At 38.0% G+C, this 16,318-nt stretch overlaps 1 protein-coding gene across 1 annotated transcript; it reads left to right on the top strand.

Moving 5' to 3' along the window:
• The first annotated feature begins 209 nt into the window (after positions 1-209).
• Positions 210-10,838, top strand: LOC139710673 (adenosine deaminase 2-like). Its single transcript, XM_071622596.1, is given in 9 exon segments — positions 210-623; positions 1,846-2,074; positions 2,551-2,761; positions 4,494-4,624; positions 6,314-6,516; positions 8,325-8,482; positions 9,754-9,793; positions 9,796-9,955; positions 10,700-10,838. Coding segments are annotated over 9 exon segments (1,563 nt in total). The 5' UTR covers positions 210-298; the 3' UTR covers positions 10,806-10,838.
• The last annotated feature ends 5,480 nt before the right edge of the window (positions 10,839-16,318 follow it).

The raw sequence follows: 16,318 nt of genomic DNA on the forward strand, positions 1-16,318 counted from the left end.
CTGTATAACACTAGGCAGTGTGCTTGAAGTGTAAGTTGCAGCTCAGGAAGTTGGCCAATACATTTGGAGGAAGTAGACATGCATTTTGGTTACACGTACAAAGTGTACTTTGGAACACATTGTCTTCCAAAGAGTGCACTTAATTGTACATGATAATATGTGATTGCACAATGTGTGCCTTGTCACATGATGCTGTAATTTCCTTCTTAAAAGCTCCATCGTGTTGACGGCTGAGCACAGAAGCCGCCAGACTTTTGACGGAATTGGCGCCCAACTTGAGGAGTACCGTACCTCCAACATGAAGACCTGGGCCTTTGTGCTGTGTGTGATTGGGGTACTGCTCGGCCTGTGCTCATCAATCTTATCCGGACCACAAGAATCCAGAAACAGCTACCTTGAGCGACGGAAGGCGTTTCTGGCTGCCGAGACGAAGCAGATAGTCGGTGCTGGCATCGCACTGAACGACAAAGAAAAGAAGTTGAATGAAATTCTGATGAGCGCAAAGGAAAAGGAAGTCAATAGTGGATTCAGCACGACATTTGCTCCGACAGTGAACTTTCTCATTGGCAGATATCTTGTTGAACAAAGTGCAGTCTTCAATATCATCAAGCAGATGCCAAAGGGTAACACTATTTTTTTTTTCAAATATCTTTCTTTACCTTTTATAGCTGATATTGAAGCTTAAACAAACCATCAAATATGTATACAGCAACTTATCCTTTGTTCAGATTGTAATCATAAATTTGCTGCAAGACTTTTGCACCATGTTGACTTTAAATGAGCAACACCTGCAAATCAAGCTCTTCCCTTTCCCCTAAAGGGGATAAGAGTTGAGTTGGATTGTAATTATATTGTACCATCATCACATTGGTAGATTGATGCTTGATGTGCTTAGGAGCTGAACTTGCCAAGTCCCCCCCCCCCCCCCCCCCACATCCCATCCAAACATATTCAGACCTATTAAATGGTAGATCTATTACAAGCCCACTTGGGTGCGGGATTGCTCTTCAGTTCAGCAGGACGATCTTTGTGACACAAGACAGAATTGGTAGTCTTGATTCATTGACAATTACTTTCTAAACATTCCTGTCAATTTGCACTAACTGCGACCAGCCCCAGCGCATAGCTCCCACAGTATAACTGTGTACAAGGAGAGCCCCGAGGTTAGGAGAGCAACAAAAAACAGACCAACAAAAATAACAGACATTCAGAGCAAAACAGAACAAAACAAAAAATAATCAATTGATTTAAATGTTGTATTTTGATCTTCCTGCTAGTGCTCACAATTCTCATTACAAGTTATTCATGTCAATGGTGTTGGAAAAGAAAAGAAAGTAGAACTGTCATACGCATCTACAATTGTAGTTGAAGTTATGCTTGTGATTTTATCCATGTAGTCTGTTAAACCTCTTGGCCAAGACAGCTTTTAGTTTTATACAGAGCATGTCTGCACATAGGCCTGCTGTTTCGTTTTAAAATAAAAGTGTGTTGTAAAGTTAACTCTTCAGTGTTATCATAGAGGTAAATCACACACACCCTCTTGGCTTTACAAATTTGTACTTTTCTGTTTTCCTTCCAGGCCCTTTATGTCTTCTCCTCTGCATCTATGAGTCGCTGATTTTTGCACATATTGTGCAGAACAGATACAGATATCTTGTTCGTAGTGTAGAAGGAGAAACAACAATGGGATTAAACATACATGTACATTTCTGTTTTGTTTTTTTGGTTTCTGTAAAGCATAGCAATTAGAAAGTATGAGCCAGGTGCTGCATTTCTCTTAAAAAAAACAACAACAACAACATGAATTTTCCATCTAAATTGTAAGTTTGATAATTTTCTCTTCAGGTGGTATCCTCCACATTCATGAAATCTCCATCGCTGATCCCAAGTGGGTAATTAGCAACATCACCTACCTCCCGCACCTCTACTACTGCGTCCGCACCGACTTCTTCTCCTCCCTCCACTTCAAGTTCTCGGAGAACCCTCCAGGAACGCCTCCTTCGGACTGCAGAACAGGTTGGATCTCGGTCGCCCAGTCCAGAACTGAGATGGGAGCGGAGAGCTTCGATGCCCTGTAGGTGAAAATTTGATACATTTTAGAAGCGTCAAAGAATATTGTTAGGGAGATGTGTGAAAGTTAGTTAGTCCTCATTTCTTTTTTTTTGCAATGTTTAAAGTGACCTTGAATCTCAAATGACTCTGTTATATTCGAGATTTGAAATGCTATCTGAGAGAGATTTAAAATGTTATCTTAGAGAAGTTTAAAATGCTATCTGTGAGTTGAGGTTGTTTTTGCGGGTAGGTGTCTGTGTTCCACAAAAAAGTGTTTCTGGATATACTTAAAAAAGTGTCTGTATGCCGTTTTGTCATATGTGTAATTGCTTGTACAAAGAAGTCATGAATAAACTATAAGGAGCCTTTGTACTCGGTTTCAGACCTCAAGAATACCATTCTGATGATATCTTCTTCCAAGAGAGCCTCATATGATACTTTATACAATATGATATAATTGGTAGAGATGCCTCATTTTCACTTTTCTCTGTATGATAGGTTATACACAAATTTTACCATGAGTACGCCCCACCCTGATGAGGTCTACCCCAATACGACAATGTCGTGGCTGCGATTCCAGGGGGCACTGACCGCACTGACCGACCTCTACTTCAACACCGTCTCCTTCAAAGCGATGGTCAAGCAGGGACTCGGACGGCTGGTCCAGGACAATGTCCAGTACATCGAGATCCGGACCATCATGAATGGGGTAAGGCGAGCATTACACCCTCTGCAGGAAAGACCTTGTCCAACTTTGCGGGAATAGAACCATCTTGAAAGAAGGATATTATTCAGAGGGGTGAAGGTTCAGGTGTAAGTTTCTTCAGTTTGTCTCCCTCTACATCTTGTTGTCCCCCCCCCCCCCCCCCCCTCTCTGAATAATATCCTTCTTTCATTATCATATGCTTTGTCCGCCTTGGACTACTTAACATAACAATGTCGGAATCTCAGAACTTGGGTATTTGTTCCATGTTCATCGTGTCACTGCCGGCAACCAGGGACAGCCTGGTGGTAGTGTCGCTGCCCGGAAAGCAGTAGATGACAGGTTTGAGTCCCACTGGTTCCTTTTTTCCGACATGTTTGTTAATTTATAGATCAGCAGTTGCGATCTTAACAAATTTAATTTGTAGAGGGAGACAAACTGAAGAAACTTACACCTAGAACCATCTTGTTACACTCATCATTCTTGTGTGACACGACACATTATTGTGTGCATGGATTATGATCCTAGTTTCCTGAAAATGCAAGCTATCTGACAATTTAACCCAGTGACAGAGAAGGTAAAATTGATCCAATGCTGCCGTACCATAATATCAAAAGTTGTCTGCATCGTAATGAGAGATCAGTGCTAAAGTCAAGAGAGAAAGATGCATTCAATGATTTATGGATATTCTCTCCCTTCACAAAAAGTGCCATGTTATAATATATGCATTGTGTGTTTTTGGTTACTCATCACTGCCAACATCCCCCCCCCCCCTTAACCCTAGAGGGGCCGGGCTTTTTTGGCTAGATGCTCAGACCGGGGGGAATGGATTCCCCCCCACCCCCCCCCCCCCCCCCCCCTTTGAGATCTCGGCCATTGGTGGTGCGATCGCAATGAAATTTTGCATGCGTGAGACCCACGTCAAAATCTACAAGATTGTGTCATAAGATTTTTTGAAACAATCAATTTCTAAATTTAATTAATTAATTATGCAAATTAAGCTCAAGAACATATTTTAGCCTAATTAAAAGCATTGAGAGTGTAATTTTTGATCTGTAAATCTGTTTTAGCATATTCAACAATTGTACATCACAAAAACTTCCAAAACTTATTTCAATTCTTATGTATTTCATTGTTTTCAGAATTTCTTATGTATTTCTCTGTTTTTCAACTTTTTTTTTCTTTGTTTTTTCATTGGAAATTGTCACTGACCACTTTTCTACCATAATTAGCACAAAATTGATCGATGAAAGTGATTAATTGTAAAAATAATTAGGTTTTTATTACTTTCCTGACAGAGCACCATTTTCCATAGGAAATGTACACAAAATCACAAAATTGTGCCTGTTTTGGGGCGACATTCCGTTACAAAAGTGGGTGTGGCTTCGCAAAAGTATGTGCGTACGTTGCAAATTTGGTCTCAAAAGTTGCGCGAGACGTGAACGAAGAAAGTCAAGAAGCCTCGCGATGAGGCCTTCTCGCGTTACAGAATTATAGCGCGAAACGTCGAGGGGGGGCGGATTCTGCCCCCCCGGCTCTTTTAGGGTTAAAAGACTTATTTGGTACTCTCCAACGTATCTTTCATGAGTACAATTGTAGGTGGGCTAAATGATAAGATTATCTTCAGAATCTCTCCAGATCTAAAAGGTCATTAGACTAGGGAAAAAAAGAATGTCACATTCGGGCCATTAATTTTACTAGTCGAATGTTTGATGACTACACAATTCATTTCGTACAGCTTCAAGAGCTTAATGGTACGGTCCACCCCCCTGAGTATACCTTCCAGCAGTTCAAAGAAGCCATAGAAGAGTTCAAAGGGGAATTCCCCAGTGACTTCAGTGGAGCCAAAATCATATTTACATCCATCAGGTGAGGGCAGCAAACACAATGATAATGATTTCACTGCATTTGTACAAAATTATTGAGTTCACTGAGTGTCCCTGAGGCACAATGTTTAATTTTCATATCACTGTTTAATTTGGTGGGTCAGAGTGATTGGTGAGTGTTTATGTTTGTTTGGTTTGTAAATTTCCCATACAACACATCCCCCCCCCCCCCCCCCACGCACACACAGACATACACTCAATTTTTTTTCAATAATCTATATTTAATAATAACATTCAAATAAATTTAATATCAGTTTATAAATGCCACTTTACAAATCAAAAGATCACACCTTTTTCTTTTCTTTTTTTTAATGCAAAAAACAACAATGTTCTACCCGAGAGTTTACTTTCTTTCTTGCATAAATAGTACTTTCTTAAAAATTAATATTAAACTTAAAACTTCAACTCCTGGCATTGTAATCATCAAAAATTGATCATTGAAAAGAGAGAGAGAGAGAAAAAAAAACCCTCAAACATAATTGTACAGCAAAGTAGAACGTCATCATCTTGTATATTGCCCAAAGAAATCCACTCTTCCCGCAGCTCTCTACAGCTGTACTGCCTGACCCTTTAATCAATTTTTGTTGTGCACACATTCACACACACACACACACACACACACACACACACACACACACAAACATGCCATTTGATAGTATTATGAAAGTGAAAAAGCTCCTTCAATCCAGAAGAAGGGATTTGAAACCCCGTAACCCAAAAGTGAAAGTTGCTTGAAAAGGAAGCTGTAAACATGAGACAACAGATTGATTGAGCATGGTGCAAGATCGGATCAATTGTTTAGAAAATTGTAATACTACGGATATTCATCAACATGGGTCTCTTGAGATGGTATGAGTGTGAATTGTGAATTGTCACATGATTGTAGTGCTGCCTTTGAAGGTTCTCTTATGACATTTTCTGAAAGTGGTTTTGTTTGTGTGCGTATGGTATGAGATTGGTTGTGTATGTGTGTGTCCATGAGTGAGTTGTTGATAAAAGTATGCTAACTCTTTTATGTGCCATGGTGGAACCTCCTGTGTGCCACATTATTCTGAGACGACAACATAGTCATGCTTTGAGAAAACATTGTGCTTTCTAATCTATAAAACTTCTAAATAGATTTTTGTTAAGTTGGACATGTAGTGAGAGAAGTTGTGGAGAAAATGCCGAGCTTTGAATTGATGAAAATTGCATGCACTTTAGTTCGCGTATGAAAAACCAAAAAAAATGCGGAGCTTGAACTCCCCAAGTTCATTGATCCTACGTGCCAAAATATTGAAAATCCTTCATAAAATCCATTAAAAAAAATGTCTGGATCCCTACCGAAATTTAATCATCTGTTCCTTGTGTCATTCTCAACCTTTCCTTCAAGTTTCATCCAATTCCGTACACAACTCTTTTGAGTTATTTTGCACACAGACAAACAAACAAACAAACCAACCAACACCGATGAAAACATAACCTCCTCCTTTGGCAGAGGTAATTACATTATTTTGCTGATTGAACTGGTTGAGATGATGGAATTACATAGTACAGGTATTCTTGTGCTGATAACTCATTGATGTGTGTTTTCTTTTCATAGGCCTAATATTCTTCTTTTTGAACAACGCACCAATTTTCCTATGAAGATTTGACCCTGTTTAAAACTGCACATTGTAACATTCCCCCACAGGGTACCAGAAAACAAAACCTTGATACTAGAACAAGTGAAAATGGCCATGAAGCTGCTGAAGGAATACCCAGAATGCTTTGCGGGCTACGACCTAGTGGCCCAGGAAGATCTAGGAGGCCCTCTGGTGGACTACATCGACCAGCTCCTGTATCCATCGCAGCAGGGGGTCAACCTGCCGTTCTTCTTCCATGCAGGCGAAACGAGTAAGCATGCAATGAAAGTGGTTTCCATGGTAGCAGCTGGGTGTGAGCCAATTAGGAAGGAGAATGTGATTTGCTGCTATAGCATAGCAGCAGCAGCAGCAGCTTCTGAAACCAGCAAAGACTATAGAACTGTCAGTCTGTACAATGAAGTGGCCTGGCTTCTGATGTTGAGGGTTTTGTTGTCATTTTATTCTTCTACTACTCTTTCTCTTTTTTTTTTTCATATTTTATTTCTTCTCATTCCTTGTCGTTTTCTTTCCTTCTTCTTATTTTCTTTCTTCTTCTAAGTCCCCTACTTAAATTCTCTTCTTAAATGGGACTGTCTTTATCTGTTTTTTCAGATCTTAAAGTATAGAGATCTTGTAAATCCCAATGAAAATGATTTTGAAAATTGCATTAGTCAAATTGAAACTGTAATGCCAGCATCACTTGTTTTTCTTTATTCATTTCCTTTTGCCAAAGCACACAGAGTCTTTTAAGACTTTATTGTGTTCTTTAGTGCTGTTAAAATTACACCTTGACTAAGACCAAATCTGTGGCATTGCACCTTTCCTTGGTATTAGGAATCATATGTTGGTACGGTACATATACCGGTATGTATCATCTGTATATTGTAGAGCATCAGTCCTTCCCTTTCTGTCAAAGAGTATAGACAGTTGTATTTTCATGAAATGACCTGTGCCCCATAAAAATTAGTTGCCTTCAACCTTTGTCAAGCAGTATACAACCAAGAATTTGGGTTCTTGCCTCTGCTCCGTGGAATTGAGATTGAATGTCTGCTTGTTTCCTGCTATGGTGGACTTTAAAATTTTCATAAATTTTACGACCAGCAGTAAATCTGTTCAAATATTAGCTGAGGACAAATGAGGTGTTAGAATTCAAACTATGGATGTAAAATAAACCTTCAGCCTTTTTAACTGCTCAATGTTAGAAGTGTATTATGAACATGACAGGTGCAAATCAGACAATCCATTCAAAAGTCATTAGTGTTTACAGTTTTGGTGCTGCCATGGCTGGATGAGAAATCTACAACAGTTTTTGACATCACAACAAAACAGCTACATAAAGAAAATATACACAGAATTCTGCATAATTTCATTTTTTCCAGCATAAATGTAATAGAAGAGTAAGAGGAATAATATTAACCTTAAAATATCTATGTCAGCAACAAGTCAAAGAAATGTATGCTTTTCATTTAAAAAAAACTAAAATGTTGTCAAATTCTCTTTGTTTTCTTTAGATCATTCTGCAGTGATGTCACAAACTGTTGTAGTCTTTTCATCCCATCATGGCAGTACCAAAATTCATGACTTTTGAATGGATTGTCTGATTTTCCTCAAATTTCTCAGACATGTTCCTCTATCATTGCTGTATGCACCCAATCCACATGTTTATTTGGGGAAAACCCTTCACTGTAAGTGTGTCCCTTTTGCACCCTGAAAATCAGACTCCTTTCGTAAGCAGGTATATTGTGGAGGTGGGTGATCAAGACTTTTTTTAGAATGATAAAACTGAGAACATCTTTATGATGATGAGAGAATGAATATTATAGATTCCAATCAATTTATTTGGACCCTCCCCTCCCCCCCCCCCCCCCAAAAAAAAAATATGAACTGTTATTTTCTGGACAGAAGGGGAGCATATTCTTGAGTGATATGGGGTTAGTTTTTCATGTCCTTTTCTAAAACCCCTGAGGTGTATTACCACAAGATTTCATCAGACATTATTCTTTATAACCATGAAAAGTTTTGTGTTGTGTGCAAGAGGGATTATATACAGTGACCTAATGCTGCAATGTCTTCTCACAGACTGGGAGGGAACCTCGGTGGATAGAAACCTGATCGATGCGATCCTCCTGAATACTTCCCGCATTGGGCACGGCTATGCCATAAACAAGCACCCAGGAGTTATGGAGGCCGTGAAGACAAAGGGCATTGCTATTGAGCTCAACCCAATCTCCAATCAGGTACGTTATCTCAGGGCAAAGGATAATCCCTTTTTTTTTTGCACAATGCAGAGGAATACATAGGACAGGGGCAGATCCAGGAATTCCATGAAGGGGAGGAGCCTTTGCAAAATTAATGTGTGTGTTTTTTTTTTGTTTTTTTTTTTTTGGGGGGGGGGGAGCGCATGCACCCTCCATTTTTTTCCTTTTATTTCTTCTGTTTTATACAAAAGTAAAGAGGGGCTGTGCGCCTGGTGTGCACCCTCTGGATCCGTCATTGTAGGGTGTAATCATTTTGAGCCCCTCATTTTTTTTTATTACCCTGGATGTGGCAACAGAAAAAAACTAGAAGGTGTTGTACCAGACCATCGAAAGTTGTGCTAAATACAATGTAGGACCCTTTTTTTTTTTTTTGGGGGGGGGGGGGGGGGGGGGGGCTTGTTAGCTGATGAAACTCAGAAGTGGCAGCAGAAGTTGCGCTGAAGGCCTTTTTTTTTTTTTTTTCCCGCTTGTTAGCTCAGAAACCTGGCAGTGGCACCCGAAATATAAACTGCACCCTCCCCCCCCCCCCCCACCCCCCCCCCCCACCCCCACTTTTGAAAACATGCCGACGGCCATGCCTAGCTTATTTGCAGGCAAATAACTGGAATTTTATGAGGTGGACTTGACTTTGGGAGCGGATAATTGAACCAATGGTGTGATGCATGCCATTGAAGGGCGAGGTCTTAAACCTGTCTGCCTGACAATAAAAAATCCTGTTGTATATGAGGCCCACTGAGTCCAACTGAGATGTGTTAGTTTTCCAGTATTTACAGTGTACCACCTCCTTACAATGCTTAGGAAAAGAATTAACAAAAAACAAATCTGTCATATTGATACCACATACACACACACACACAATGTGTTTTGACACATTTGTTGGAAGTGTACCAAAGGTAAACAACAGAAAGACAGTGCCCTGTGTTGAAAAAGGAGAGAAAGAATGTACTTTAGAAAGAAAGCAACAACTTTCAAAAAAGAAACCACACTCTTAAATGGATAAACAATCCCAAGCCTATGAACAATAACAAGCTTTGTTTGACTGCCTCATGTGACTAAAAGGAGAAACTGGTGTCAATGAGGTACAGGGTGCCACATAAAAAGAGGAGAAGCTTACCACGTGGGCACCCAAAGGTTACATTGCACGTGTGCATTTTTGGCACTGACGATAGTTTGAAGAGGATGGAAAGAATTGCATTCCTGTCAAATCAATTTTCTTGTTCTTTTTCTTGTCATACATTAATCCTTTGCAGGTTCTCCATCTGGTCCATGACCTGCGCAATCACATCGTGCGGGCCTCATTGCGGACAACTACCCGGTAGTCGTCAGCTCCGACGACCCGGCTGCTTGGGGGGCCCTTCCTCTGTCGCATGATTACTACATGGCATTTATGGGTCTGGCTGGTGAGACTACGGGATTGACGCTACTCAAACAACTTGCCATGAACACAATAAAGTTAGTTCCTTATTTCTCCTTGTTCAGTGCAACCTCTATTTTACCGATATTTTTTTCTTTTTATTTTTACCTCTGCCAAGGAAGAGTTTAATACATGATTATCTGCATTGGTTTAACTGTTTGCAGAATAACTCGAAAAGTTGTTAACAGATTCAAAGGAAACTTGCAGGGAAAGTTGATAATGACATAAGGAACAGGTGATTGAATTTTAGTAGTGATCTGGGAGTTTTTATGGATTTTTGAAGAATTTTGTTTTTGTTTTGTTTATTGCCTTGTTTTTTTTTTTGGGGGGGGGGAGGGGGAGGGGGCATATAAGGTCAATGAATTTGGGAGTTCAAGCTGAGCATACTAGAGGTTTACATACGTGCACCAAAACATGTGCTCTGCTCGGGCAAGGCGCCACACAGCTGGAAGCTGATGACATGAGCAAAAGGCTTCTATATTAGGAAATTACATGCATGTATGGGTGAAAATGAGTTGCTGGCTTGGCAGAGGTCTGTGCTCTTTGAGTGCTTTGCTACAAATTTGCAGTTTGTTTTTGCAAAAATTTTGTATGAACAGAAATTTAGTAGAAATATAAATCTTAATGTTTTGTGACTTTCTTGGTTATGGCAGTACAGCCATACTGTACAAGTTATCCTATTGATTTTGTCTCTATGTTAAATTTATGTTTTGGTTAACATTTCCTCTCAAACTTTGACCTTTCAGCATAAATCAATTTTTTTCCCCTCTCATCCTCACCAGGTATAGTGCAATGACAACTGATGAAAAGGCGGCAGCGACCAAATTATGGCAAGCCAAGTGGGACACGTTTGTGGGAGATGCTCTCAAACAATATGGGTACCCATAACACCAATTGACACTCAACTGATGGGAAGATGGTTCCATAAACTGACCAGCTAGAAAATGCTCAAATCACCTGCTGACTTCAAAGAGTGTCATCACTCTATTGTCCCTGACAGGTATAGCCTTTTTTTGTTGAATGTTGAGTCACTATTTACTTTAACCCGTTGAGGACGAGTCCAGAGTATTCTCGTACTGACAGGTGTCTATGGGAAATGCGTGTTGCAGCAAAATCAGTCCGTCCTCATAGGGTCAATATAGTCATATTTCAATGACTGCCGTAAAAATAATGTATACACCATATAAATTGCATGAGGTTTTCGTTTGTCATTAATTTTGTGAGTTGTGTGCTATTTGCAAATTTAACAACACATGAAAAATGTTTATTGTAATCCCATCATGAATGCAGCATGAGCAAGGTGTATGATAATTGCTGTACTCCACAGTTGCAAATTTACCCACCTGCAAAATTATTAGACGTCGCAATTCACACAAAATATAGACTGGTTATAAAATATCTGCCAATTACAGTCATCTGTGTTTAATCCTGACATAAATTGCTGTCTGGATTCCCTTCATAAAATGATGACAATTTTGTGAACTTCTGACTCCTTAGATAGCCCAGAATGGCTTACCGTCATACTCTTGATTATCTGAATGAAAGTCAATGTAGGACCACTCTTTTTCAGTGACTGATTATTGTTCGTTCATTGTAATCATGACATCAACAATCATTCTATCCCCATATCGCTGGCCGAGAGATTTGTTGCTTGTTTTCTCTTAGTTTTCGTTATTACTTCATGAACATGCAAGGTAAATCTGAATTTCCATTTCGTGTACAGTCAAATTTGCCTAAGTCGAATTTGTTTTGACTGAAGAAATAGTTTTGATTTAGAGAAAATTTGACTTACATATGAGGGATTAAAATCAATAGAATATAAAGAGAAGAGGACTTCAAAAGACCTTTGACTTGGAAGATTATTTGACTTAAGCAAGGTCGACTTTTGAATATTGGAAAGCAAGGTTAAATGTAGGCCTGGTACTGTTTTGAATTGTGTAATGTCCATTTGAAATGCCAAAGATGTAAGTTACATTGGCATTAGTTGTGTGTAATTATGTAAATATGTGATACACTCTCATGATCAATGCAAGCAGTGGCAATATAAAAATCACTTACTGGAATCCAAGCAACTTTGCTTTTGGTTCTTGTGAAAAATAACAAATTGTTACACATTTACATTTGGAATTATGACTATTCAGGGACAATGTGTTATGGCACTTTATTTCATCATAGCACCCAAAAAATTTACCATGACATCAAAGTTTCATAATGTTTTGTATAATTTTTTGTATTGTGCCAAAGTTAATCTGACATGTTACCCTTTTACTGAAGTACTAATGTATGTGTGTATCTGTGTTTAGTCATTTTCCTTATTTTCTTTAATATTCCCTTAGGAAATAAGGATGAAATTTGCTTTGATGTTCTTTCTGCATAACAAAAAGAAATGATAAATTTGATGCAAAAACTGTTGAGTACGGTGTTTAATACCAAAATGGCTGAATTTGATCTAATTCTCAAATAACAAATAGTGCAGTAATTTTGGGGTATATATCGTAGAATGTGCTGTAAATTGAGTTGTATTTGAATTGTATCATTTTCATTTCTTTCTCTGTGATTGTCTTGAAAATATACAATGTATCATATCATGTTGCAATGAGCAATTTTGTGTGCAAACAGCAACCACAATTGTATGCTATCAGCGATGCGTAATCCAAGACTTTTTCCTCTTTCTTTTTTTTTTTTTCTCAAGCATGTAGCGGTGTTTACACAGCATGTAAGTCCATGGGAGTCCAAATTTAGGACTTGCAGCAAATGAGAAATAGTTAAATATGATCTATTTTTCATTTTACATCTTGAGCATAAAGGTAACTCCTTTGATTTGCAAAATAAGAGTGGAAAAATTGGTAAATTCTCCATTGTGAAGCTTCAGTTCACTATCCATTCTTCTATCCTTTGAATAGAAAACTTGAATTGTTTAAAGATGGAGAACAAGAAATTAGTTTTATATCCTTGTACGTTGTGGAGAAAAAAAAATGAATTATGTAGAGCAAGCATTTTTATTAGAATTAAAATCATGTGCATGAAAAGTGTTAATTATAATGAAGTGAAAAAGAAAATGAAATACTATTTTCTCCATTACTTATGTTTATGCCTGTTTCAGTCATTGTAATGCTGTTGAATGGTGATAATGTGTCAAAAATTTATGACTTGCTACATAATGTATTCCAAAATTAAGACTGAAATAGTAAATGTATGTGAGAAAACGACACCATTTTTACCGACAAGTCCCGAGTATACTCGGGCAGGTGTATATATTGGAAATGTGTTTTATGGCAAAATCAGCACATCCTCAATGGCTTGAAAAGTGTGTAGGCTCTATACATAATACTCGGGTCTTATCCTTCAAGTAATATCAAAGAAAGTTCTTTTAGGTCCTACTTTTGTTTTCTAAAACTCCATATCTCACTGTGTGTCCAAAGTACTCCATTAGTCAAATTTAACATGTACAGTTGTATTACATACATGTAATATAAATCAGATTGACTTGACTTGCAGCAAAGTAGAATTCACTGGAAACACAAAAACGAAAATATCAAGAGAAATATTGAAAAATCCTCAACCTGTTGAAGACGAGTCCCGAGTATACTCGGGTAGGTGTCTATGGGAAATGTGTGTTGTAGCAAAGTTAGTTCATCATCAACGGGTTATACAAAGATTGAAAGTGTGCCTTGACAGATACTGCATTATAATGAGGCTTGTGGTCACAATTCAGCATGTGCTACTTCACGACGTTAAAAATAGTTTGTTATTTTCTAATGAGATAAGGTGGTCAGCCACGAGACGTAATTATTTCCTTGTCTCAACCTTGCCAACAACATCACGAACAAAATGCTCAAAGTCTTCCTTTGGGACTGAGATTGAGATATTTGTTTGAAATTTTAATTCATTTTTTTTTTTTGTTATTAAAGGGGACCTCTGGATGATTTTCAGACCTTTACATTTGAACAGTTTCAGAATTTATAGTGATTGGGTGAGGAATGAGAATGTTTTCAAAATTTATAACAAATTGCAATGAACAAGGATGATGGCATGGCAATCTCACCATAAGAATGCATGAATTGGGGCTCAAGGAAGCAGAACAAAAAAAGAAGGCATGCAGATTCTTTACAGGTGAACTTGCTGAGCGAGTGGTATTGTAATGAAATTACACTGTTAGCTTTCTGAAATATATGTCACTGAGGCTCTGATGTCATCAACACTGTTCAGCGTAATTTGTTTAAGATTTTCAGTTTATTGGTTTCTCTATTCAAGGACCACAGTAAATTCCATGAATCTATACAATGCCATGGAGTTGTTGATTTCTGTACTACATGATGTGAAATTATGAAAATCGTCTGGAATGTCCCTTTAAGTATTAAATCTTTTTGTCATTTTGTAGGTTTGTTTATGCATCTGTGTGTTCACTTGCAATAATATAAATGTCTGATTCTTCTCCTTCTCCTTGCATGTGGCAAAATATATCATGTGATGATTTGACAAAATAAATGCTTTACATTTGTATTTTTGCACGATAACTACATGGTCATATGTGTGCTTTTTGTGTATGTGTGGGAGCGATGTATACCCCAAATGCCCCCCCCCCCCCCTCGACATTCCACGCGATGTATCGCTATCGCAAAAAGCGATCGCTGCAACGTTTCATGACGTTTTTCTTTCAAGTCTCCCGCATCTTTTAACACCAAATTTGCAATGCCCGGGTGCACGGTTCCAAAGTTGCGCATAAATATGTACGTGCATGTCGGACCAAAAATTGCTCAAAAACGTAAATTTGTGTACAACTTCAATGCAAACAGTGCTTACAGGCAAATTTCATAAAAGCATGGTTATTTGGGGGTTTTATTGATTAAAATCAATTAATAACATAGTTTCTTGTCAGAACAATGTCGCGGAAAAATTTCATCGAAAAACAATGAAAAACATAAAGTCGAAAAAACAAAGAAATACATAAATTCAAAAAACAATAAAATACTTCAGAAATTTTTACTGATGGCACAATTTTTTTCTCTTACATTTGCTAAGGACACTAAAAAGAATATTTACACCAAAAATGTGCCTGTTTTGAGCTTTATTTAGTGATTTATACCAAATTGTCTGATTTTATGCATCATTGTGCATAAATTAGCATAATTTAACATAAATGATAATTTTTTGAAAAATTAACTTCTGGCTCTATCATCTACCTAAATAGCCCGGCCTAGTTCGGGTTAAATACAAGTACATACTCACTCTACACAAACACACTTTATACCCACGCACAGGCAAGTGCAGTAAAATAATACATACAGTAAAATGCTTTTCATAGTGGCTTTAAACCACTACGAAACATTCTACTGTATGTATAATTTTATTGTACATGCTTGTGCATGGCATAGAAATACTAAACAGTGTAACAGATAATATTTCTTTCATCATAATGTATTTATTGCACAGATTAAATCAGGCATACATTTGTTAATCAAGTTGCAAAACATGATGTGATAATCTACAGTCATCCAAAGCAAAACAAACCTAAACAAGTGGCACATTTTAGAACTTTTCATTAGGAAAACACTTCAATAAGAATATTAAAACGTGATCCTGGTTTGTGTTTGTTACCTCCGCCAAGGGAGGAGGTTATGTTTTCATTACTGTTTGTTTGTCCGTGTGCAAAATAACTCAAAAAATTTGTGCACAGATTTGGATGAAACTTGCAGGAAAGGTTGAGAATGACACAAGGAACAGATGATTACATTTTGGTAGTGATCTGGAAATATTTATGGATGTTATGAAGGATTTTCGATATTTCGGCAGGTAGGGTCAATGAATATGGGAGTTCAAGCTGCGCATTTTTGAAGTTTTTAAACACGCACTAAAGTGCGTATGACGTAACAAAGGTTTCTATATTGGGAAATTGGGTGATTTTTCAGTGGGTAGAAATCACTGATCTCTATGGAAGAGCAATGCAAATCATCAGTGGAAAGTATAGCTGCCTGGCGGAGGTCTACGCTCTCAGAATGCTTTTAGAGTTTGTTTGTTTTTGTTTTAAGTTTCTCCAGTGGTTTCAGGAGGGGCAGCGGGATTAGGTGAAAAACACTCTGTGAAAGCGAGACGTGTTTCCACTGAAAGATTCTCAAGGGTTTATACTTCACTGCAAGCTCAATCACTATGTCTCAATTGCAATAACAATGGCCAAATAGCAGCTGCATACGTTACCGAAACACAGCGCATGCCCATTACAATGTGCACAATCATAACAGGATTTTCTTAAAAGGAAGTAAACATTCAGGTGTCAAAACTATAAATCACATATCTTTGTATATGGTTGGTACTTTCTTTGTTTGGCAATGATGAAATTTCTATACAATCAAAGAAAACTGCAGGTCTCAAGGACTCCATAATAATGGGAGTCACCTTGGGGT

The sequence above is a fragment of the Diadema antillarum genome, unplaced genomic scaffold (genome assembly GCF_040938485.1).
Source record: "Diadema antillarum isolate AM-2024a unplaced genomic scaffold, OU_Dant_1.0 scf00000039, whole genome shotgun sequence".
Lineage (NCBI taxonomy): Eukaryota > Metazoa > Echinodermata > Echinoidea > Diadematoida > Diadematidae > Diadema > Diadema antillarum.